We start from the raw sequence: 26,342 nt of genomic DNA, 5'->3' as shown, positions 1-26,342 counted from the left end.
CAATAAAAAACGTTTTTAAAAGTAGTACAATCTTACTGCTCCCTGAAAATGGCATATTGAACTTTTTCTGATTTCGAAGTACAAATCATAGCCAACTGCAGCTAACAGTTTGAAAAAACTAATGGACGCAAGGAAACAGAAAAAAAACAACTTCAACGTTCAACTTTGCTGGAAAGTCTTCGACTTTCTAAACTAGAAGTCAATCACGTTTTTCGTGACATTTACACTTTTGCTGTTCGAGAGGCGATTGCCTCCGTTTAACCAGGAAAACGAATTGAATTTGAAAAGATATCAAACAACGGAAAGTCAAAACTATGCGTGAACAAAATGTAAGCTTTTTTCTTGAAAAAAATCAAGACTAATATAAAAGTACTCACTACGTTTATAACGCTTAAGAACTGGAACCAAGGGAAAACTGGAACCAACTGAGCCAGCTTGTTTTGTTATTATAGATCCCTCTATTTCAATTTTTTCCCAGAGGCAAAGGTACATTTTGCAGATAGACGGGAGCACTAATACGTGTGCTGCTTTCTATCTGTAACAAACTCTTAAATGGGCCGGAAAATTTCAAGTTGCAATAAAATTGCCACGCGTGGTGAAGTTTTTGCTCTGCGCTTCAGTTGAGAACTGAAAGTTTGAGCTTCTCTGTCCTGTGACTGTAGGTTTTCACACATACTTGGCTTGTTTTAACCAGGCAGCTTCGAGTGCACTTTCATAAAGCGGGTAAACAGATAAATAAATCGTCTTTACGTTTGAGGTGTTCCAGGATACTGCCATTGATAACAAAAATTGATCACAGAAGATAGCGCCTTTTGCTAAATAAATTGAACTGATTGTATAAAACAAGCGTTGCTTATGTAAGTATTCCGAATCACAATTAAGAGGGGTTTAAATTGTATCGTAACCTAACAGGGTTAGGAATGTTTTAAAACATGTTTTTAAACCAGGCAAAAAAAAACACATTTTAAAACAGAAAATAAAAAACAGAGTTTTTAATTTTAAAACTTTTATCGTAAAAAGCTAGCATAGGCAGGGAGTCGAACGTGTAAGTTATTTTCAAGATTTCAAAAGTGTAAAAAGGTTATCATGGTGGAAAATGGGAAAAAGGCTAGGTTTCGAAACAGCGTTGGTTGATGTTGCACTGGCTCTCGTTTCTGGCGTTCCTAACTCAGCTGGATTGGAAAGTTGTTTCTCAACGACAGGAATGACGTATGAAAAATTAAGAAACCAAATGGAGGCTGAAAAATGTGGCAAACTTGCATTTCTTTACCGCGAACTGAGCAAACTGTAAAAAAAAACAAAAAACATGTTTTTTATTAAAAAAATGCTGTTAAATTGATTTTTTCAATAAAAAACGTTTTTTTCCCAACTTTGTAACGTAACCCAAAGTTTTTGCGTTTCTTGGAATCACATGTCTCGACCGGCTATGGCGTAGTCTCGTGGTCGGAAAAGGGCATGCAGTCAAAGGGGCGAATTAATTATTCGAGCCATACTAATGATAGATAACCTTTCTCTAAGAACTAATTTTTTATTTTGCAATACCCAGAAGAGCAAAAAAATTAGTTCACGCAAATGGGTGGTCATGGCCCACAAAACAAATCCGGGTCGCCGTGAAGAATCAATGAGACAGATGAAATTCGCTTTTGATCTGTCTGTTTTTTTATTGTACAAAACTTTGATGAAGTATCTCATTAACCAGAATTTTGTAGGTTTTCGAACTCCAAATCAAAACAGAGAGGTCTTTCATAGCCACACTCGAGTTTCTAACTTTCTTTGAAGTACCGGGAGATCACGGGAAGAGCAACACTCCAGCCATAGTTCCTTCACACCCATTGATCACAACTCGCAACAAACTCACCTCTCAGTCAAAAGAAGAAAACTGTAATTTATATTGAGCATGTAATATACAAAAGCATAAACTATGCAAAGTTATCTGCAAATGGAAAAAGTAACTTATCTACAAAATATGATAGAAAAAAGTTACCCATGAAAAAGAAGTAACAAATATTTAATCACTGCAGTGTTTTAGACTCACATTCCAGCTCATAATTCTTCTTATTTACCTAATTAAATATAGAGATGTGGGTCAAATAAGTTATAGTGAAAGCTATAATCAGTTTTCGAAAATATATATTTGATTAATTTTCATCATCCAAACGAAATTTTTCTTTGGGAGCAGAACACTTCATTCAGGCAGACGTTTCGGAAAAAATTAAAATTATTTCACACTTCTCGAGAATGAATTGAAGATCAGAATTTAATTCGGACCATTAAAGAAGTTGTTTTCAGGCCATACACAATATTTGCAATTAGCTATTTTGTACAAAATTTGATGGAAATTTGCAAAGTAAAATATAATAAACTAGTTGGTACTAAGATCATATTTATAATTGGTTTTAGTGCCTGATTCAAAAAATTGACTTGATGTGAAAATCAAACACTGCACACGACCGTAATGGCAAAAAAGTTCTTATCATTCAGAATGAAAGGAATGTACAAAAAAGGTTCATGACCTTATAATTTTAAATATTGATTACTTTTCGTTTCATAACAATGGAACTTCGAAAATAAGAATTACGCGACAATTCATTTGTTTTTAATAAATCGATGCAATTGCGCCCATTTACCAAAATTACCGCAAGTCTCAAACTTTTCCGGTTCACGCTTTAAGCTTCCAGCAGAACAACCATATTGTTTTTTTTAAACATGCGAGTTTCGTTAATTTGTAACTCTTAATTGTACGAACTTTTCAAAAGAAATTCATGGATGTTAAATGGGCTTTTTTACCTTCTTTCGCATAGATTTCGTTTTCAAAAATTCAATATCAGATTTTGCACGCAATATACATCGATTAATGTTTTAACAACATATCACTAGGCGAGTATTTGATTATTTCACTTCACAGCAGACTTGTGGACAAAATAAAATACCATACAAAAAGGCCATCGTGTTGAAATATTTAAGCATCATCACATGAATACAGTAGTAGCACCTCGAAAATATCATAGAAAAGATAAAAATGAGAATAGAATATTTTCAATATCGGCCATGGCAAAGGAGTTACAAAAGTCATAATGGGACAAAGAAAAAAGTTCAAGTTATTTGTAGCAATGCCTCATAGTTTGACTACATCGATTAAATTTCAGATATTAGCAGTCTGATCTAATTTGAAATAAGATTTTATCGTTATAATCATGAGTTTTTGGAAATTGAATTGAAAATGAAGTTTCTGCATGTTTTTGACGTGATGTTTGCATCAATAGTTCCTTCTGTTTCGACATCATATTCGCATCAATTGGTTTGCTTCCTTCGAAAGTTTAACTTGCAGCTGTTTGTCATCATGTAAATGTGGTAGACAGAATCAGAGTAATTTAAAGGGGTACAAAATATAGAGTAATTTCCTAGTGGGCGGACAAAATGAAGAAATAGATTGGATTGCACGTGCTGATTCAGCCAGAGAGAAACAGAAGAGACGGAGGAATTAGGTGACGTAATTTGTAGAAGAGTTTCTGGTTCTAATCATTCTTTCAGTTTGCAGCACTATCGGTTCTGAGCACGTATGGCTGAAACACACATATCAGTTCAGTTAAACTATCTTCCAAAAAACTCACATTCATTTTTTCAATTCTTAAAACGGCATGCGTATTTGGTTAGTTACATTGCGTCATTTCGTCAAAATAATGACTGAGGCGATCGTTCATAGTTGCTTTTTACAGGAACACAACTATGATATCCACTTATGCGATAAAAAAAAGAGTGAAGATCGATTTTATGAGGTCGTATATGAAGACAAAATGTGTTTATAACTGAGTGATCAACATACAGGCCATGTCATGACAACTGGACCACACGAACCAACGTTATGAATATCAATTGAAGCGATAGAGGAGCCCATAGTTATAGCATGAAAATTTCACTGACCTTGAAGTATCTCCAGCTTCGCAGCTTGGATCTCTGCTCTCACAGTTGCCAGTATTTCTTGCTTCATTGATTCAATTGCAGCTGTCGTCGCCGCATTAGTACTGCCCACAGCACCGACTGAGGATGAGTTCGCAGAAGTCAAGCTAGACCCCCCAGAGTGCAAGGAGAGGGGGGTGGAGGAGTGGGTGATTTCTGAGGGGTTGATGGACTTGCGTCTGTTCAGGGATCCGACTGCCATTGGGACGCTCGAGATCACTGATTCACTCTTTCGAGAGGGCTCTACAAATGAACTAATGTAACTATCCATGAGCACAGCTTATGTTAAAGATTGCATGAAAAGCGCGACAAAATCTCCGCCACTCACAAATTCAAACTGACTCCATAATGTAATGGATAGCAAAGACTACCAATTTTTCGATATCTAAATTGTATCGACAGATAAAACGGCTGAACCAAAATTATCTTCTGTCAATATGTTCTAATGACCACAATAAGCAATGAGCGCGCACCATACGTCTATCGCAAAACGAGTGTCACTTCAGTAATGAATGTGGCTCTTAGAACTTTAGCTTTTTCTTTTCTACCTCACACAAATGTCAGTTATATGGTACACTCGGAAATTTCACAAAATTTGTATCTCAAAGCAATATTTTCGAATTAGTTTAAAGGCTATCCAGTAAATTTTCATTGAATATTGGCATTGTGATTGTGAACAGATTTCAGAATGTTAAAACTCAGAGGTGGGGAGGGGGTGGGAGGGTTTGTGAGATGAAACCGATTCGAACGTTTACCTGCAGATTTAAGAGTGGATGGCTGCGAAGAACTTCCACTTGATTCTCCCTGAAAACACATTAATTTATAAATTAAGTAACGCTCGATTTGACTTAATATAACTAACATTCCGCTACATTCCTGTTTTTCTAATCAATCATCAAAACTAAATTATAGAAAAAGTTTTGGGTTTAATCGTTCTTTCGAAATTTTGCAACCGTTAGTAATGTTTCACAGCGAAAAGAAAACCTATCTAAACCTAAGCGGCACCAAAATCAACCAAAAAAGACCATTATAACGTCAATTTGATTCTTACCTCAGCTATTTGCTTTCTTTTGGCGAGTAGTTTACTCATTTCGCTCATGAATCCACCACCTCCTCCTCCCCCTGCTGCACTACTCGCAACTGGGGCTGCTTTGGGGGTTGAGGGAGTTGCAGCAGAGGTGGCGGCGTGTTTCAGGGTCCCACTTGGTGTTACAGAAGAGTCATCCGCCTGAAATGAAAGTTCATGGTCTTAAAAAAAAGATCCCAGCTCTTCTTCTGTTTCCCACAAATGCATTTTCAAAAATTATTTTCAACTTTGGAACTGAATGTTTAATTACAAACGCAATTTGTGTTCATAAACAATCTTGTAAAACCCTTAAATTGATGTTTAAATCTGGTGAAGAGAAACGGTAGAATAGCCATCATCCCAATTTGATGACCTAAGATAAAATTCAAGTTTCGTTTCACAAAGAATGTTTCATAACATAATGGAAAATTTTACACGATTTTAGATAACTGCAGAAGAAGAAAAACAATTTCAAGTCACGAAAAAGAATGACGCAAAACACAATGTGAATCCTTGCAATAATTTAAAACAGCCAACCCAAGATGAAGTGCCAACGAACTGAAGAAACAAAAAATGTTTTACAGCGTTCCAATTTTGACACAGGCGAAGCAGAGCTTCGTACCACTTGCGATGGAAAAATGACTGATTATCACTACTAGAGCATATGAACACGCAAATGAAATAAAAACTTCAAAAATTATTTCAAAAAATAAAAATTGCAAAAACCCTAAATCTTTGAGCCGAATTAACTGCACCTTAAGAAAACTTAATTACAGAGACGAAGCAAGGCTTCGCATTACATACAATAAAACACATACATAGCAAGGCAACTATCCGACCGAAAAAGGTTAAACCGTAGAAAATTTTGTTCGAAAAAATTGATCTATCAAAAAACTGCCATAACTTGTCTTAATCTTCTCTTGAACTAAATTCTTTTCAGTAAAATATGCCAAAAATTAAGACAATTGAAAGTCAAATAAAACTCAAAACAAAACTTACAAAGCAGTAAGAACGCCGAAAATTCTTGAGCAGACATAAGTTGCGCCGAAAAAAAAATAAATATTTTTTTAACTTAAAAAAGATTATGAGCCCGCATTTAGATGAAACCTTATTTCTCTCAAACGACTGCAAAAGATGCCTCTACGCCGACATATAAATAGCCGAAACCATTTAAGCCGAATAAAAAAACGAACAAAAAACTGATATACTGAGCAATAAAGTTAAGTTTTTACAACCCATCCGAGCTGAAACACATAGAAGAATAAAAATATATTCTGCCCGAAAAAATAATCTGAGCATGCTTGCTGCAATGCAAAATCGAATGATGCACAAATGATTGCTGCTCAAATAATTCAGTAATTTTGTTAAATTTTGTAAAACTAGTTTTTAACTAGAAAAAAAAGTCCATTTGATAACGCTTGCTAATCGCAAGTGTAAAGAAAAAATACATCACTGAAAACAAAACATTGTTCAACTGTCCAACTTCGAAGAAAAAGCTAAAGCTCTCTCAATTTCAACAAACTTTTTTGATTGATACTATTTACATTGAGATAAAGCTCAGCTTCTCAAACAAGCAACAAAACGCCTAAAATCTGGCTTTAAACAGTGAAATAAAGACAATACAAAAAAGTGGATAGCCGGTTACTGTGCAAGTAGCACAGATTGTTCTGACCAGATTCAAAAAAAAAAGTTCATTCCTCACATTAGTTTCGTTGTTAGTGCGTGGTATGAGTCGAGAACTATACGATTGTGGTGAAAATTAGTGAATTAAGCATAATAGACAACATTCGTCAGCAAAAAAATATGACAAACAAAAAAATGAATTAAGTTTCTCTTGCAAAAATCTAAAATGTAGCCGCTTCTGCAGAAAAATGCACACAACGCTTCTTTCGATTCAATTTTCATCTCAGATTTGACAGGGTATTTTTTTTAGAATACTCAAGTTTCTAAAAAAAACGGTCAAAGATAAAAAAAAATTGACCTTCTGAAATCCAGAACACTTTTTTGCTTAAAGCAGATCGGGGATCGGGGCGAATAGAAAGTAGAGAAAACTCCCATAATCGGGTTTATCGATTCAAAGCTTAACCTGATAATTGGCATGGTAAATTTCGAGTGGAGTAAAAAAAACTTCCAAAAAACTGTCAAAGTTTCAAAACTTTCACTTGCTTGAAGGTCGCTACTTTTTTCTAAAAGGAACTGGGGGTAGCAAAATACAAAGCTAAGCTTCCAACAACCTATATTGTCGATTAAACCTATGATATGAAATTTGGTAGGATAGTAATCGAAAAAAAGCCCAAAAAACGGTCAACAAATCATAAAATTGACATTTCCTTTAATCATAGCTTTTTATTTAAAAAAATGGTCGTAGCCTCTTATGCAGAAGAGATTCAACGAACCTGTTATTTCGATTGAACGCAAGAACCCACGCTTAGCAGGGAAGTTCTCGAGACAAGTCAAGAATTTTCAAAAAGTTAACTTTTCCGAGGACAATAACTTTTTGTAAAAAAAAAAATGTGATTTGCCACTAAAGCAGGGGAGCTTCCCACAACCTGTTATCTCCATTGAACCCAAAACCTCAGGTTTGCGAGGCTAGTTTTTGAAAAATTTCAATAAAAACCAAAAAATGGCTATTCCGACGGCCGTAATTTCGGGTGTTAAGAAGTGTGGACGTAGCCGCTTATGAAGGGCAGCTTCTCAAATCCGTTCTATTCAATGAAACCAAAATCTCAGATTTGGTAAGTTAGTTTTTTCAAAAAAACGAAAAAAGAAAGATCAAAAACATCGGTCAAAAATCTGCCGACTTTTTTGAAAGCTAAAGCAAACAAGAGGTAAAGCAAAAAGAGATCAGAGGAGAACATGCAGACACACAAGGCGATCTTTTTGTAGACATTTCTTTTTTAAAAATCGGCAAAAGGGTTTATGAGAAAGTGATGAATTTTGCCAAAGCGTCTCAAAATGATAAACTAAAAGAAACCAAATCCATTCACTTTCAAAACACCTGTTTTAACCAAACAGTAATTCTAGGAGAACCGAACAAAACTTACGATGCGGAAACAAGGCCGGCAATCTTTGAGCTGCCACCAGTTGAGCCGAAAAAAAATAATTTTGAAGAAAAAAACTTCCAAAAACTTTCAGGTCCCCCGGAAACTACCCTTTAGTAACTTGTACCCGCTCAGATATTTAAATTTTCAGGTCCCCCGTAAACTACCCTTTAGTAACTTGTACCCGCTCAGATGTTTAATTTGAACTTAAACGAAATTGAGCATGCCAGCTGCATAATGATTCAACTGACTTTGTTAAGCTAGTTGTTAACCCGAAAAAGTCTACATTCCGAATTGATAACGCCTGCTAATCGCAAGCTTGAAAAACAAGCACAATGGCAAAACATTTAGTTTGAGAATGATCAAATTTTTAAATTTTTTTCTGAAAAAAAAACGAAAAAGCAACGGGAACTGAATAGGTGTCTTTACTTAGTTCATTGACACATACTCATAATAATTATGGGAGAAACTAAATATTTAACAATTATGGGAGAAACTAAATATTTTAAGTTTAAAAATCATATTTTCAGATTCCGATGGAAACGAAAATTGGGAAGTAGACTAATTACCCAGAATATAGCCAATTACCCAAAAAGATGTGTGACATTTTTTCAAACATTTTCAACTGTCTGTTTTCAAAGAAAACAATATATCACCTTACAGGTCTCTTGAATTCCACATGTCTTTTACACTGAGGCAAAATTTCGCTTCGCAAACACTAGCGAGTGCACGACAAAAAGCAGCTCTAAGAAATGCAACAAGAAAAAACTGAAAGAAGCCACGAATTAGCAAAAATTCGCCTAGGTCTAGGATTCGATCTGCAACCAACTGCAATCAAGAGATTTTGAGTCTCACGCACTAACCACTCAGCCACGCACGCTTAACAACTGACAAACACTAGTCACGAATAAAGCAGCTACATATGCTAATAAATGCCAACGCGATTCAGCAAAAAGGTACCAAACAAAAATAGACAAAATTCTGCAAATAATAATTTGGAACATAATAAAATGAAGGCATCCACACTAACTTTGCATGTAACAAATCGCAAAGCATAAAGCCATATTATGTAGAAATTAAAAATCATTCACATTATTTGTCGCGCCAATTGAACTTTTGTTATTCGAGAGCGGAATTTGCATTTCTTTGAGTAAATGATTTTAAATTGCACTCAAAAAGAAATCAAAGTCAAATCGCGAAAAATCAAAGTTGCGCGCGAACAACTTTTAACACAATCTGTAAAGTGTCTTCACCACGTTTATTGACACTTAAAAAATTATAATGTTGATTACCTTAGAAATACTGGTGAGGTCATAAAGATGAGAGTATGCAATATGTGAACATAGAGCATTTAGGTAAATATCCCTTAAGCACGAAGAAGGGTTCCAACATACCTTGTTCGTTTTCTTCAGTTTTACTCCTGCCAACATGGCTGCAAACGATCCCTGGGGAGCATCTGATTCCGGTGAGTCATCTGCGGGCATCGGCGGCGGCGCAGGGGGAGGCACCGGGATGTTGTTGGGGGGTGTGGGTGCTGCCGGGGGTGCGGGTGCTGACTGTGGAGGTGGGGGTTGAGGAGGAGCTGGGATGTATTGTGAGGGGGCAATGGGTCCTCCAGTGGGTGGGTTTATGCATTTAGCAGCTTCCGCGGCACCTGAAAAATTCAAATTTCAAACATTTTCAATGTGTTCAAGAACGTCTACTTTTAAGCTTCGACGTTCTTTTGCTTAGCTTCAATAAAATACAACGCAAATTAAAACTAAATAAACACCATAAAACCATTAGTTACTGATATGAATGTACACAGCTGAACAGACATCGTTCACTTAATCAAATTTGCTTTACTTAGTTATGCTACGAAACAGAACAACTGTGATGTACAGCAGTAATCGTTAGAATACAATTCGAAAATTTCTAAGTCCAAATAGGAACGCTGCACTTTGTTGCCCTTATAATCTGTTGTTTTAAAATTCTTAATTATCACGCGAATAGTCATTGCAAGCAGTTTGAAAAATATAGTTGTTGACATTTTTGCTGTTATTTTTTTAAATACAAGCTAAACCATCGATCGCTCTCGGACACTTCAAGCCACATTTCTCAGTACTGTGCTCCTAGAAAGCCAAAAAAAAATACCGAGAAAGAGATAGCAGCAATGAACACTGGAGACTTTGAGTCAAACTTAGATGCGGCTGGAAACTTTGGCAAAGCTCAGTGGATCATTATCTTACTTAACTTCTACATTACGTCATACGTCGGATGGCAAGCTTACATTCCCGTTTTCGCAACAAGAGAAGTCGATTTTTACTGCGCTGACAATTCAAACAGTTCAGAGATTAGCCAAATTGACATCGATTCCAACTTATCGACAAAGAGATACCTCGAGACTTCCAAAAATAACGGATCCGATTTCGACCAAACTTGTGTCGATCACTGTAGCAAATACGTATACAAATCGAAACCTAATTCCATCGTTTCTGACTTTGATTTGGCTTGTGGAAGCGACAAATTCCTAGTTGCTTTTTCAAACTCCATCTACTGGATTGCCTACTTCATCGGTTGCTTTGTCACTGGCGCCCTTAGCGATAAACTGGGTCGCAGAAATGTGGCTTCTGTTCTGCTCATAGGACTTGCAGTCAGTACCTCAGGAATCTTTTTCACAAACAACATTTATCTCTACCTTTTTCTTCGTTTTGTCAATGGTTTCTGTGGATTATCAGGCGCTATCGACTACATTATTCTAGCTGAGTCAATCGATAAGAAAAGACTGTCCAAAATTGGTATGACAAATCAAGTCATTTTTGTCATAGGCGAACTCGCTTGCATTTTGTTTGGATACCTGTTTCAGCAAAACTGGCACTGGCAATTTTTTGCTATGGCTGTTCCTTGCTACCTATACATTGCACTTCACATCTTTTTCATGCCGGAAAGTGCAAGATGGCTACATTCTCAGCGAAAGTTTCGAAAAGCCGAGGCTGCTTTGAAAAAAATTGCCCAAATAAATCGAAGAGACCCTTCACTGATTTACATCGAAGACGCTGCAGACAGTCTAAAGCACTCTTCAGAGCTTCTCGGAGACCATACAGATACCGATTCACGTGAAATGATTGTGAACACTTCATCTGTCGGATCTCAAACTGAGTCCAAACCGAACCTATTCGATTTGTTCAGAACCATTCCTTCAGCTAGACTGACAATAACTGGCGCTCTTTCATGGTTCGCATGCAGTTTAGTGTATTATGGATTGACTTATGACGTTCAAAATATTGGCGGGGATTTCTTCCTCAATAATATTCTACTGAGTTTAACTGAAGTGCCGGCTTGGGGAATTTGTATTGCGATGGACAAATTTGGACGTCTAAGAACCTTCTATACATCTATATTTATCTGCTCAATAGCATGTGCTATTCTTCCTTTTACAGAACCGGTGCTGGACGGTAACCTTCAAATAGGGTTTGCTGTTATCGGCAAGTTCCTTGCTGCTGGATGTTTCGACATGCTTTACGTATATCAATCAGAACAACTACCGACTGTTCTGCGAAGTACTGGGCTCACTTTTTGCTCTGCCTCAGCCAGGGTAGCTTCGATAGCAGCGCCATTCGTTATCGAGTTGAAACTAGGTCCCTACAACTCAGTACCTTATCTTATATTCGCTGTATGTGGTTTGATCGTGAGTACGTGCGTCTTCTTCGTGGGAGTCGAAACTAGAGGCAAGCCCTTCATTACGACTGTCGAGGAGTATAAAGAGCTAGCGAGGACGAAAGAGGTGAAGTTGCTGGACTCAGATAGCTATGACCATTATTTTGTTGGAGGCCAAATATCTTAGCTCCATTTATGTGTTCACGTACATTTTAAATTTAGTCTAATTAAAAATTTTCACATCGCCTTTTCGCGAATCTGCTAACTTGAAATAAATAAGAAAAATGAGCTGCAAAAGCGCTACTGAACTCTGCCGAGTACTTCCAACATAACTTAACATAACCAACAGACAACTGTCAATGAACGCAAGGAAATAGAAAAAAATATATCGTCTTGTTATTTGAAAAACAATCAAGAATAGAAGTTAAGAAAAAAAATGATCTTAAATCTCTTTGAATTTTAAAAACAATGTATATTATACCTGACATTTTGATAAAAGTAACACAATTTGTGAAAAGTGGATCTTAAGGTTATTTTTCATTCGCTGGGAAACTTTTAACTCAAAATTTATTTTCTAAACGATTGATCTTTTGCTGTTCAAAAGCTGAGTTTTCTGTTCCACGCTGATCGGAACGAAAAAGACAATTAAAACTATCAACTACTTCAACTAAATTGGCAAAGTACAAGCCGACACCAAACTTACAGACTCTTCTAGACAAATAGGGCTGTCAATTGCCCTGGCAATAACCACGACGGAGTGCCCATGGAAGATGCATGTAAAACCTCACCTCAAAATAAGGATCCGAATCCGACGAGAAACAAGTCTGACTATGTGGACGTTTATTAGGCCTTTAAAAGAGAGCAGTGGTGCACGCATTTGGGTTTTTCAAATGCAGCTTGGGAAAAAATCACTCAACAATGGAGGTTAACTTTGGCAGACAAACAGAGTCGATAAAAAACAATTAAGAAATTTGATCAATATGTATTTTTTTTTATTCCATTAGAGAATCTTAGAACTAAAACTCACTTCTGAAACTAAACTAAGTCAAACCCTTAACACGCCATTTCCATATTCGCTACTGGGGAATGCCATTTGTCTTTCATTGCTAAATGGATTTGAAAGAGCTTAAACATAAATCAAACGTCCAATTGACAAAACACAGTAAAAAATATTTTAAAAAAATCCTTAAGAAAACCCACATAAGCAATTGATAAAAAATAAAGAAGCACTGTTTATTCAATAGAGCTCGAAAAAATATCCTGTGACTTCTGTAAAAAATACGAAAACTAATTTCTGAGACATGAGGATTTCCTTCAGATATGGTCTACAGCGTGTGCTACTTAACCAGTAGTCTAACTGCAAAAAACATCTCGTGTATTTAGGTAAATAACAATGAGACGGTTTCTGTGCAAGTTGCACAGAATGTTCCGACTATAGTCTTAAAAAATATAAACAAGGTTTTTTCAAAGTAGTAGCGTTTTTTCTGCGTGGTGTGATAAAGGATCTGAAGGAAAAAATAAACCTTAGGCATATTCGACATTTATAGTAAAAAGGCACCCTGGACACCAGTTTCTATACAAAAATGACCGAAAAAAAACAAAGAAAATTATGTAAACAATCAAAAAAAATCTTTAATTTTTTTTGCAGAAAATTTTTTACAAGTTTTTGGTTACCACAATGGCGCTAAAAAATCGATTGAAATTATTTTTCACGGCTTAAAGTAACAGGGTTGGCTTGTTAATTAACACCATGTTAATTAACACTGTTTTTTAACGTTAAAAACATCGAGATTTTAACTTTTTTAACATTTTATATTTAAACGAAGTAGTTTTTGCAATACAGCTCCAAAACATTTGCTCGGAATTGGCTTTTATTTGTTTTCTCAGTAACGCCGAATTGATCACATGCACATCCAATCAAATAGTTGTTCGTTGCAAGCTGAGAATTATACTGCAACCAACTGAGAATGAGGCTGCGAAACTCGCTTTCGTGCTACGCGCTCTCAAAAAAGAGCACTATTTTTGATAAATCATTGAATGATTTGTTTGAACTGAATTCAATTTTTAACCCTGTTTTTTAACGTTTTTTAACATTTTTAACGTTAAAAACTGTTAAAAATCTTGTGAGGGTGTTAAAAAGCCAACCCTGTAAAGTAAGCATAAATAAACTATTGTAAGCCTGGTCGCGCTCGCTTTATTCTCTCGTACATACATTAAAAATCAAAAATTTTAAACTTGTTTTTGTCAATACCGGGACAATTTTTTTGAAAATTAAATGTTCGAAAGAGCTAAAATATGATATATGACTTGACCCGTTCCGATGATTATTTGTGGTACTTGATTTCGCGTGGTAAAAAAAAAAGAAAAAAACACTAAAATAGACGAATATGAAGTTCCTCCCGATTTTCAATGATCGGAACAATAACTTTCAAAGCAACGTACTCAATGGGCTATGTTCAAATTTACATAATGCTACTGCTAACATGCTAAATTAGCCAGACCATATAGCTTAAACATGACAAGATAGGTCTCACAAGAATAAACACAAATTATTTATAAATAGATATAGCTGTGGACTTGTAGCAAAGCTGATCAAATGATTGAATTGAAAAGAAATGAAAAAACTTGCGAACCTGCAGAAGTTTTTTACGAACAGAATCTTGTTTCACTCATTTCTAGTCATTACAAATAATACTATTTAAACAGCCCAAAGCTCATATAAATTTGCACAATCTTTCTTGCTGTTAAACTGATAGAATTGGACTCGAACTACACTAAAGCAGAAGCTATTATGGTATTTATACAGGCTTAAAACTATTACATCATACCAGCAATTCAACTTATCAGGTCAGCCAGCATCAATTTTTCTACAACTCAGCAAAATTCCACTCAAACTCGAGGCGATTGAAAGTTAGAATCCAACTCAAAGAATAATTTTTCTTGGCAAAAAATGAGCAAAGGCGACTTCGAGTCTAATTTAGAGGCGGCTGGAAGTTTCGGAAAAGCACAATGGATTCTCGTGTTTATGAACTTGTACATTATGGGTTATAGCGGTTGGCAAACATATATTCCCGTCTTTTCAACTCGAAAAGTTGATTTTTACTGTATTGACTCTCGAAACAATTCCAAGGTCAATCTAGTTGACTTATATTCCAATTTGCAGACGATGAAACTCTCCGAAGTCTTTGAAAGCAATGGATCCGAGTTCGACCAAATATGTGTCGACCACTGTAGTCAGTACGTTTACAAATCGAAGCCCGATTCAATTGTTTCTGAATTCAACTTAGCATGTGGGAGCGACACATTTTTGGTAGCTTTTTCAAATTCTATCTATTTTATTGCATGCTTCATTTCGTGCTTCGTAAGCGGCTATCTTTGTGACAAATATGGACGCAAAAATGTCGCTTTTTTCCTAATTATTATCCAGTGTTTAAGCACAACTGGGATAATTTTCACTCACAACATATACCTCTACATAGGCTTGCGATTCGTAGCTGGTTTCGGCACTTTAACCACTAGTATCGATTACATAATTTTCGCGGAATCAGCAGACAAAAAAATTCTTTCCAAGATGGGTTTGACAATTATGATTTCATTTGTGCTCGGTGAGTTTTCTTGTATTCTTTGCGGCTACTTCATCCAAGGATCCTGGCATCTGCAATTTGCCGTCTTAGCGGTTCCTGGATATGTTTATGCTGTATTGCATTTCTTTTTCATGCCAGAAAGCGCGCGTTGGCTACATTCGCAGAAAAAGTACGCAAGGGCAGAAGAAGTATTGAAGAAAATCGCCAAAATCAATAACAGAGATCCGTTGACAATTCATCTTTACGACACTGATGAAAATCTCGCCAACAACTTCCAAAACAGCGAGACAAGTTCGAGCACTCAAAACCTCATTGAGGCTACAAGCGATGAATCTGATTCCGATGTCAGATTACCAACAACACCATCACTTTTAGATCTTTTCAAAACAGTTCCTAGCGCCCTATTAACTTTGAGTGGTGCTTTATCGTGGTTCTCGGCTTCATTGGTGTACTACGGACTAACTTACGACGTGCAGAATATTGGGGGTGACTTTTATCTTAATGCTATTCTGTTAACGTTTACTGAAATACCAGCTTGGTTTGTTTGCCTTGCCATGGACAAATTCGGCCGACTTCGCACATTCTATATATCCTTATTCATCTGCTCAATAGCCTGTGCCATACTTCCCTTTACAGCACCTTTACTAAACGGTAACCTTCAGATCGCGTTTGCAGTGCTTGGAAAGTTTTTATCAACCGGAGCTTTTGATTCTCTTTACGTCTACACGCCTGAACAACTGCCTACTGTTTTGAGGACAACCGGCATAACATTTTGTTCAGCGGCAGCTCGTATCGCTTCAATTTGTGCCCCTTTCATTATCGAAATCAAGGCCGGTCCTTACAATTCAGTGCCGTTTATTATTTTTGCAGTCAGCGGATTGATAACTTGCATTTCAGTGTTCTTAGTTGGAGTAGAGACAAAAGATAAGCCGTATATTACAACAATCGAGGAATATCAGCAGTTGGCACACACTAAGGAGGTGAAACAGATCCAAAACAAAGTTGAGGCCCCATTGAGTGGAGCATAATAAATAGTTTTGGTGAAATTATTTCGGACCAACTTTTTATTATCACTTTAAAACACAATAAAAATTTTATGTTATTTTTGAAAATATAGCCAACAAACAGTTAGAAAGGAAACAATGAACACAAAGAAACAAAAAATATACTGACTTGTTTTACGAAAAAAAAAACTTTCGAAGACAATAAATGGCCTAAAAGCCCTTTCTTAGAATTTCTAAAACAATTTATGCTTGACATAATCAACCGAATTCGAGAAAACTGGATCGAAAAAAATTTTTAATTTCGCTGGTTAATCTGTTCATTAAATTCTATTTTGGAAATTAGAAGTCGATCAAGTTTTTCGTCACCTTTTAGCTGTTTGATAGTGGAATTTACCTTCCTTTTAACAAAGGAAGTGAACTGTACTTAAAAAACAATCAAGAGTCAAAAGGCGAAAAATCTATTAAGCGTGAACAAATTTTACGACTTTTACCTAAAAAAAAGCAAAAAAACCATCGCGGCCTATACAAGAGTCTGAACGATGTTTCCCGACTCTTAAACAACTGGAAAGATGAAAAAAGCTATATTTTTATCATTTTTAGGAAAAAAGCGATATTTTCGAGAAAGCTTAACAAGCTTGAAAGGTTTTAAATTTTAGATATCCCCTGAAAACCTTATATAACAAACTAATCGCCAAAACTCTAATGTAACATCTAAAAAAAAATCAAAAATACTGGAAAATCAACTGGAAAAAAAAACAATTTTTCGTGAGCATTTTTCAATCTTCGAAATTCGGAGAAAAAAAAATATCACATCGAAGCTCTTTAAATTTTAAGAAAATTTTTTGATTGTCACTTTTTTCATAAAATAAACACAATTTGAAAAATGTGATCAAGAATTAACATTTTCATTCCGGTGAGAAATCTAACATATAAAATCCTTTTTGCAACTTAAAATCATTCACTTTTTCCTTCCAGTTCCTTTTCCGTAATTGGAAAACGTAGTTTGCCTTCGTTTTAGCAAATGAATTTGGATTGCACTTAATAAAAAACAACAACTCAAACCCCTACAAACAAAATCTGAGTGCAAAAACAAAACAATCTCATGACCTGAATGATGGACAAAACACTTCGTTAACTGACACTTAATTAGTTGCAATTGGTTAGAGGATAAGTATAGAATAAAAAACGACCATAATCTTTCCACACTCGTTAAACACTGAACGAAAATTACTCGTAAAAATAGACTTATTTGACAGCAATCACTTTGAATCACAGCAATCACAGATATCAATTTGGCTGCAAAATTGAGTTCAAGGTAAATATGGACCATCAACATAAAAATGGACACTAATAACGTATGAAAACGAATCAGAATAAGCAATTTTGATGTTGACTGTAATATTTTTTACAAGACCTACTCTACAGTTTTAAGGTTCCGACCACTTAACGAAGTGAGAAGAAACTATGGCGTAGGGTTATTTTTTTCCGGCTGATTTGGACTACCTCAGAGAAAACTGATCAAGATTCTAATAATTATGAAGACGTTTCAGCTTTGATTCGAGTTCTAAGAAAAATACTGCCTCATATTTTCGTTTTTCAAACAAAGTTGAAAAACATCAATGAACTCAAAAAATGACTCTTTTAATTTTTTCAACATCCTAGGAGGATAAATATATCACGTGCAAACAATTATTTGAATTTCCATGCAAACCTCTCTTATCGCCACAATTTTCACACAGATGCGAAGCTTCGATTCGCAAAAACCAGCGAGAACACGTCAAAAAGCAGCTGTGAAAAGTGCAACAAGAAAAAAATAGAAATAAGCCTCGAATTAGTAAAAAAAAATCGGCTACGGCTGATATTTGAACCTAAAATCTAGAGATTAAGAGTCTCACACACTAAACACTCATCCACTGACGCTTAATAGACACGAAACACAAGCCAGAAGTAAAGCAGAGAACAGATGCTATGCAATTTCCAATGCTACAGTGAAATTTTCAAATAAGAATAAAATTTGATTGCGAGTTAGGTTAGAAAAAAAGATGGCACGTAATAATACACTAAGCTGATCGTTTGTGTAATAAAACTTTCCCAACCTGAGAAAACTGGATCAATAGATAATTTTAAAGTCCAGTTCCACGTCTTAAAATTAAAATCCACCCATGAAATTATCACTCACGAAGCCAATCACATTTTTTCGTATTATTTGCCGTTAAGTAATTATATGTGCTAAACTATTTTTAAAAAGTATAAAGAAACGGCTTAAAAAAACTTTAAATCATTTCGTTCATTTACTCTTAAGCACTCGCGTTATTTTAGTTTCGATATTCAAATCCCTTACACTTTCCATTCTTTTCGATAGACAAAAGTAATCATTTAAGGGCAAAACTAAATGGCTTAGGGACTAGCGTTCCTTTTTAAATCCTTTTCCCATATCGCGCACAACAAACAGTCGAAAATTGACAAAAAATGAAAATACTCTCAACTGTGGTCGAAAAATTCATTGCCACTTGCACCGCAACCCTCTACTCTTGTTTTTTGTTTCAGTTTTTACCCACTAAAAATCAGTAACCACAGAAATCCTCAAAATGTGAGTCAATTGATGTATCATATTTAAGCCCTTTGAACAAATTTAAAAATTCTTTAAAAGTTTTCTAAATGTCGAAAAAAAACAAGTATGAAATTTTCGCTTTTTAGTCTAACTTCGAGCGAGTATGTGGTATGATATGAAATACTTTTGTTTAACCCTTGAAAAAAATTAACTTTAGATTCATTTAGGGCTTCCTCCATCAAGAAAAGTTAAAATAATTGTTACGAAAAAGCTTCTAATTTTCTTTTTGTTGTTATTCATTTTTTCGAATGCAACGGTAGTACATGAATCCTAATTCACTAATTTTCTAAGCTTTTGTCTGATTCCTTATTTATCTCTCCTCACACAGAAACAACACACGGTACAATTATGATAGTTGAGTTCCTGAATAATGAACGATAATTACCGCGATTTGCGGCAAAATTTCAAAAACAAATGATCATACTGTTTCTGAAGATTAAGTTAGAAACTTAAGGTTCAAATTCAAATAATTTGAAAAAAAAAACAAAACTGCTTGTATCAATGCCAATCCCTGAATGTTCCGACTGCCTTTTAAGGTCTATGGAGCAGGAATAACGTGGAAAAATTAATTATTAAAAAAAACTAAAATGAAAATTTTTTAAATTTTTTTTTGTGAAAATCATCCCCCCACATTCCATATTAAGAACAAAGTGATAGCTTTCGCTTCTAGTAACAAACCATTTATGGAAAACTAGCTTCCTTCGACCAATTTCTAAGACGGATTAAATCTCCGTTTACGCGTGTTAAAAGCGCGAAATAAATCGCGCGTTAATTGTCCAAAATTGGCCGAAATGGTAATCTTTAAACCTCCATAACTTTACAAAATATGATCACAGGTGAAATATCCTTTTAAATTTGAGCTCAGGACAACAATAACCTTTGAATGATATAAAAAACTCCGTCAAAAATGGCTACTTAAAAAGTCGAAATTTGTCTGAAGAAAAAAACCAACCCGAGCACAAATATTCCGTTACTTTCGTTACGAAAGTCGGAACAATAAGCCGAAATTTATGAATGCTGTCGAAACTTCGGGGCTACTTGCACATCAATTGACTAATCTGGTTAATTCCTTTGCATATAGTCGGTTTTCATCATTAACACTAGAAACTTTATCAAACTTGACAAATTCAAATCCCATATCAACTTTTAGATGACCAAGGAGATTTTTTTGATGACCAAGGTACCTACTTGGTCATCTAGTAATTTTTTATTCATTTGAGCTAAGTAGCTAATTCCAACGAGATTGAATCCAAATACATTAGCAACGACAATGGTACCACATTCAAGCATGTCTGCTCTACGAATCGAAAGACGGTCTAGATTATGCTTATACACACATATTACCACCAAATCGTTCATTGCATAGCTTAAGCTGAATATAACACAAGTCGGGACCAACTTAGTTGAATTTAACCACAGCGAAAATATCTTTTAGAAAATACACGTTATTATAGCTCATATTCCTTGCATTACAGTCGTCTCGTCACGTTTAGTCCATTGAATAAAGGCCTGCGGCCTGCCTATAATTTGCGCTAAGCTACGTAGGCGTTGCAAAAAACTGTGTCATTTTTATTCCCCTGCATTAGTACTCTCAACATTTCTAGTGCGTTCTCAACAGAATTTTTTCAGGTCGCTATGGATGAAAATTTTCAGAATTTGCCATTTTGCGTAATCGAGTCAATTTGCAATCATCTTCATCCGAAAGACGTCGTCAACTTAATTCTCACCAACTCAGCAATAAATCGAGTAATTTGTTCATCTTATTTGAAACTACATTTGGATGTTGGCGTGAAAAAATACACCAACCATAGTTTCGGAAGACACAACCTTACCAAAGTTAATTTCCGCAGCCTCATTGAAAGAAGTGAAAAAATGATTTCCGCGCAGCCAAATTGGAAATTACGTTCAGTTGAAATACATTTAGCAAAATTAAAAGCTGTTGATGACACGCAAATATGTGACATCAAAGCTAATTTACCTCAGTTTTTGAAGATACATGATCGACTTACTTGTCTTCTAATTGAGGCTTCGGCTAATTACGACAATGGCCCTTTTCAACTACTAGATCCGTCTCGAATATTACAAAGCTGCCCCTATTTGAAAACCTTTCGACTTCTGGGACGCAAACAGACTACCTTTGACATGTGGGGTTCGACCGCGACCGTACTAGAAACTGGTAACCCATTTTGTACTAGTCTGCAGGACATTGAATTGAGTTATATTGTGCCAATTAATCTTCCAGAGCTCTTATCGAATTGTCCGACAATGAAAAGAATCAGTATTGCCGACCATGGGTAAGTTCACAAAGTTTCTTCACAAAAAAATATCCAACTTATAAACGCCCATTGTTTTTTTTTCTGAATTGTATTTAATGTATTTTATTTGTTCAGATCTTTTCCGCCATACGAAACAAAGCCCAAATTTGAAATTTACAAGGACAGTCTCCAGACTTCAGACTCGCTAACCCCTCTACATGCTATTGAATCACTCACTATCATTGGGTTAATTCCTCTCGGTCTGAAGAAATTTATTCAGCACAACGACAACCGGAAACTGAAAAGATTAGAAATTGACGTCGACTTTGATTTTATTCACGATCCAATCGTGAAATATTTCACAGACTCAACTCTACCTCAAAGCCTACAAGCAATCAACTCAGATTCGATTGAGGTTTTAACTTTAGGAGTACTGCGCAATTTTAAATCAGTTCAACCATTGGTCAATTTCACGAGTCTCCGAAAAATCAGTCTCAAAATTGACAACTCCATTTTGCCTCAAATTACATCATTGCTGATGAATCATAGAAGCAATCTTTCAATTCAGAACATTCATCTCAAAATAAGTTCCAGGTCTTTGTTTCCCTGCAAAAGTGAAGACGCTGCTAATGGCAGCGAAAACCTTTATCATGAATTGGACCAACTTGATATTTCCCAAGCATACTCAAATCTTCGCACTTATTTTGATCAAGCAAATATTAAGATAGAAACATTTTGTTATCCGATTGACATGTAATTTGGTTGGTGATTTAGTGAGATGTTAAACGAATTATGTTCACATCCTACTTAATTTTGACGCAGGTGAACTTCAGCTCCCAATTTTGTTTTTCAAAACAACATACTCGCTCAAAATGTTTTCATGTTTGATAAGAAATGAAACTTTTTTAAGATTCTTTTTTCGATAATTATCTTTTAGATAATGAGTATTTATACAAACTGCTCTTTAACTGATGCCCACTCTACGTCTTAATGACTCTACTCTTTAAGTCACTCGATGAGATTAAATTCCCTTCGGTTCATCCTCCAGGAATTGATAAGTTTTTAATTGCTGTAGTAAGGTAGCTCGTAAATTCAAACTGGTGCTTCCAGACCAACAGAGGAGAGATCCAACCCTAAACTTTCAATCATTAAAGCTGAATAGTGCAGTAAATCTGCTAGAACTTCCCCCTGAGTTCCATACAGCGGGAAATGAGATACTAAAGCACAAACTTGGCAGTATAGGACGTGGACTTATTCTTAAAAATAGCTTAAGACAACTGGCAAGTTCTTTACTTTTCCATCGTTATTGATAAAATTTTTAGATAAATTTTCAACCTCTTTATAGATTTTTTAGGAAGCCTGATTCACAGCTCGCAAATTTGAAACTTGCATTCAAATTGTTTTGAAACAAATAATTATGAAACAAAAACTCAATCCTTCATAACCAAATGACTTTTATTTCAGGGTAGTTTGATAGATTTGAGAACTGGATGCCACCATTGAGTGAAACTTTTTGCCAATTTAGGACTTCGGAACTCTGCTTATTTAACAATATGTCAAAGCTAATTGAAACGAAAAGCAAACTGGTTGTTCTGACCAACGACACGACTGGCAAACATGATTCAATTGAACAGTAAATGAAACAATTTGTTCGACTTTGGATAGTAGAAGATTTGATAACAGAGGAGTTAAATCCAGTTTGTCGGACATAAATATGGAGCTTCGGTACCGAAAGAATCTGAGTACTTTACGAGCAACCAAGCTTTGAAGAAGTGACAACCTTCAAATTTCGAGCACGCGCAAAATAGCAACGTACTCTTCGTTGGTTTTGTATTACGCAACAAACACTTTTGAGGTTACGTAACAATTCAATTCTTTCGACACTCTTCATATTGAAATTCTTCACATGAGACACAATCAAGCAAAGAAGTTTCAGCATTAACGCAACTTGAGAAGTTCTTTCCTTATTTTTATATAGCTGACCTTGTAGCCAAGAGGCTAAAACAAAAGCTGGGCCATTCTTACGCGCCCGTCTAAATTGTTCACGCCATTTGATACGTCATTAAACTAATTGTCATCAGATTAAGAGTCATGGAAGCGGAATCACCTCTGGAACAATCTCTCCAGACAGTCGGAATGTTTGGACGAGCTCAGTTCATCATCATCCTAGTCGGCGTCATAGTCCAAATCTACATCGGTTGGCCTTCAATCGTTTCCGTATTCGTCGCAATTGATGTCGACTTTCAATGCGTGAACGACACTTTAGATGATGCGAACATAACTAAATTCGACAATGAATGTGTCAATGGCTGTGAGTATTATGTTTACAGATCAACGCCTTCATCTATGGTGTCTGATTTTGACCTCGCTTGTGGAAATGGTCCGACGTTGGTATCCACAGCCAATTCCGCCTTCTGGGCCGGATTCATGCTTAGTTGTTTATTCATGGGAACCCTGGCTGACATGTTTGGAAGAAGAACAGTATCTTTATTCACTTGCTTCATTTACTGCATTGCATCTTCACTTTTGCCTTTTATCCAAAACATCTACGAGTTTATAGCCATGCGATTCGTTTGTGGCATGTTTCATTATCCTCTGACGTGTGTCGTCTTTATTCTTGTCGCCGAGTGGGTCGATAAAGAGAAATTCGGAAAAATCGGAATGTCAACGGCAGTGGTTTTTGGTCTGGGTGAAGCTCTGGCCGCTCTTATGGGCTATCTCTTACGAGACTCATGGCGGATTCAGCTAGGTGCAATGACCTGTTTTTTAGTCTTAGTTCTTATTTTAATCTTCTTTTTTCTTCCTGAAAGCGCTAAATGGCTTTACCAAACCGGACACATTCATGAATGCGAGAAAGTTATGAGAAAAGTTTCCAGGATTAACGGCACGAATTTCCACGGAATGATCCACAGTGAAACGAACAGTGACCATCGTCCAATAACAAACGGTAGTCAACACGACTCTTCAGCCGATGAAATGAGTAACATATTTGTTTCCAGATCCGAACCATCGTCACCCGTTAGCTACCACTACGACGCCTCGGAAAAGCTCATTCCGACTTTGGATCCTCAGGTCATCAAGGCGTCAACAACTATCGAAGAAAAAGAAAAGCCTAACGTCAAAGCTTTATTCGGAACTCGGTCCAGCTGCTTTCTTATGCTCACGAACTTGTTCACATTTTTCTCCTCCTGTATGGTTTATTTCGGACTCGCGTTTGGGGTTTCTTCAATCAGCGGGAACATTTACTTCAACAGTGCCTTACTAGCTCTTGTAGAGCTGCCTGCTTGGTTCGTCGTTCTATCTATGGACTACGTTGGACGCAAACCGACTCTTCTGTTTTGCCTTTTAGTATGCTCAATCGCTTGCACTTGTATCCCCATAACAAACCAATACGTGCCTAGTTTGTCCATAGTTATAGCTATGGTCGGAAAACTTTTAGCTACGGGAGCTTTTGATTTACTTTTCGTCTACATTCCCGAGCAATCTCCTACTGTGCTCCGAACGACAGGACTTTCCATTTGTTCCGGTGCTGCTCGAATCGGAACCATAATCGGACCTTATGTCATTCAGGCAGGATCTATATCAGACTACATTCCTTACGGTTTCTTCGCACTGTGCGGTTACATATCTTTCGTGCTATGTGTATTTTTCCAAGTCGAGACGCTGAACCGAGGAATGCCTCAGACTATTGAGCAGTATTACTTATTGGTGCAGAATAAAAGAAGACTGAGGATAGAAGAGCCCACTTCAGATGATGATTGTGATCGTGATATTTAAACTTTCGCTCTTAAACTATCAGTCAATTTATGATGTATAGATGAAATAATGAACATTGCCAAATTTCAGTTGAGTTATTAGTTCAATTGAAACAATTAACAAAAATTACCATAAACGTATACAAATTCAGCAAGGCACCAACCACCTAGACTGCAGCATACTGAAATTGAAATAAACTTTTTTCACTGAGCAGACTATTTCCAAAATAATATGCTTCTAATAATCAGATAGCGATGGATTGGAGAAGAATTACCGAACTGACGAAGCAGTAAAAATAAACCAAATTTGATCGATTTGCTTCCAAATTTGATCGAGCTACATTATAGGGCATAGATGTAAAGCGAAATTAAACGAACGAGGCAAGCTCGAGCACCACTTGCTACCCTAACGAATAAGATATAGTTAAAAAAATCAACGAAGCTTATGTTCTCAAGTTTTAACTATTGGAAACAAGGATAGCCGGTTACCGTGCAAATAGCACAGAATGTTCCGAGCCTGGTCTTAAAAAATACAATGTTCCGAGCATGTGTCGTTTTTTCTGTGGTAAAAAAATTTGAACGAAAAAAAGAAATTAGGCATAATCGACAGTCGTAGACAAATTGGCCGATTGGAAAACAGTTTTTGTAGAAAAATGACTGGAAAAACAAAAAAAAAATTGAAAAACTATTTTTATTTTTCTATTTTTTTGCAGATTTTAATTAATTTTTGAAGTTTTTGCTTCCAAAAATGGCGCAAAAAAAAATCAAAAACTCACTTTAATAGTAAAACTAAATTTTCACAGCTTAAATTATGCTTAGATAAGCTATTGTAAGCCGGCAAATCTTATTTTAACAAACTTATCAGCTCGATATTAGACCTAAAATGAAAAATTTCAAATCGGTTTTTCTCGACACTGAAAACTATTTTCGAAATTTGAAAAACTCGTTCGAATCACGACTGAAAGGGCTGTAATATGATATATGAAGCAACCCATTCCAATGAATATCCGGAACTCAAGGACAGCTGGTTGCTGTGCAAGTAAGACAGAATGTTCCGACCATAATCGTAGATAAAAAAGAAAATAGTTTTTTCATTTTCTTAAAGTTTGTGGCGTTTTTAGTATGTGGCGTGATTCGACAATATTTGTCTTCAAAAAAACTACAAAGAATAAATACAAAAAAAAAAAAAAAACTGAAATTCAAGCGCTAAATAAACCATCTAAAACTAGTTTTCTTCGAAATGAAATCAAGTTTTTAGCTTAGAAGTCTAAGAAAAACAGTCAATGTCCATATAACTAGCGTTACTCGATCTCGGCTTTTGCTCGAAATCAGACTACATCAAAAAAAATTCGACACTGCAACACATTTTTGATTTTTTTAAAGTTAGTTCGAGTAACAACTGAAAGGGCTTCAATATGATATATCAGTCAAGC

The 26,342-nt window shown here is 35.8% G+C and overlaps 4 protein-coding genes across 4 annotated transcripts in view; 3 read left to right on the top strand and 1 right to left on the bottom strand.

Moving 5' to 3' along the window:
• Positions 1-1,916: 1,916 nt before the first annotated feature.
• Positions 1,917-26,342, bottom strand: part of LOC134852188 (ena/VASP-like protein) — a 375,505-nt gene continuing 351,079 nt past the window's right edge. Inside the window, exons 7-11 of the mRNA XM_063868497.1 lie at positions 9,459-9,718; positions 5,009-5,185; positions 4,713-4,761; positions 3,922-4,200; positions 1,917-3,563 (exon numbers count right to left, since the gene is read on the bottom strand). Coding sequence (XP_063724567.1) covers positions 3,541-3,563; positions 3,922-4,200; positions 4,713-4,761; positions 5,009-5,185; positions 9,459-9,718 — 788 coding nt within the window. The 3' untranslated portion in view covers positions 1,917-3,540. The remainder of the gene's footprint in view (positions 3,564-3,921; positions 4,201-4,712; positions 4,762-5,008; positions 5,186-9,458; positions 9,719-26,342) is intronic.
• On the top strand, positions 9,820-11,940 carry LOC134852190 (organic anion transporter 3-like). The gene has a single exon (XM_063868499.1). It carries the CDS (start codon positions 10,217-10,219, stop codon positions 11,885-11,887), a length of 1,671 nt encoding a protein of 556 aa, XP_063724569.1. The 5' UTR covers positions 9,820-10,216; the 3' UTR covers positions 11,888-11,940.
• LOC134852191 (solute carrier family 22 member 4-like) lies at positions 14,364-16,360 on the top strand. Its single transcript, XM_063868501.1, has one exon. The coding sequence runs from the start codon at positions 14,651-14,653 to the stop codon at positions 16,310-16,312; it is 1,662 nt and encodes a 553-aa protein (XP_063724571.1). The 5' UTR covers positions 14,364-14,650; the 3' UTR covers positions 16,313-16,360.
• On the top strand, positions 23,246-25,027 carry LOC134852189 (solute carrier family 22 member 15-like). Its single transcript, XM_063868498.1, has one exon. The coding sequence runs from the start codon at positions 23,246-23,248 to the stop codon at positions 24,929-24,931; it is 1,686 nt and encodes a 561-aa protein (XP_063724568.1). The 3' UTR covers positions 24,932-25,027.

The sequence above is a fragment of the Symsagittifera roscoffensis genome, chromosome 7, assembly GCF_963678635.1.
Source record: "Symsagittifera roscoffensis chromosome 7, txSymRosc1.1, whole genome shotgun sequence".
NCBI lineage: Eukaryota > Metazoa > Xenacoelomorpha > Acoela > Convolutidae > Symsagittifera > Symsagittifera roscoffensis.
This window is presented reverse-complemented; position numbering and strand designations above follow the sequence as displayed.

Coding starts and splice junctions, on each gene's coding strand:
- LOC134852189 (XM_063868498.1), top strand. CDS start 23,246: ATGGAAGCGGAATCACCTCTGGAACAATCTCTCCAGACAGTCGGAATG.
- LOC134852191 (XM_063868501.1), top strand. CDS start 14,651: ATGAGCAAAGGCGACTTCGAGTCTAATTTAGAGGCGGCTGGAAGTTTC.
- LOC134852190 (XM_063868499.1), top strand. CDS start 10,217: ATGAACACTGGAGACTTTGAGTCAAACTTAGATGCGGCTGGAAACTTT.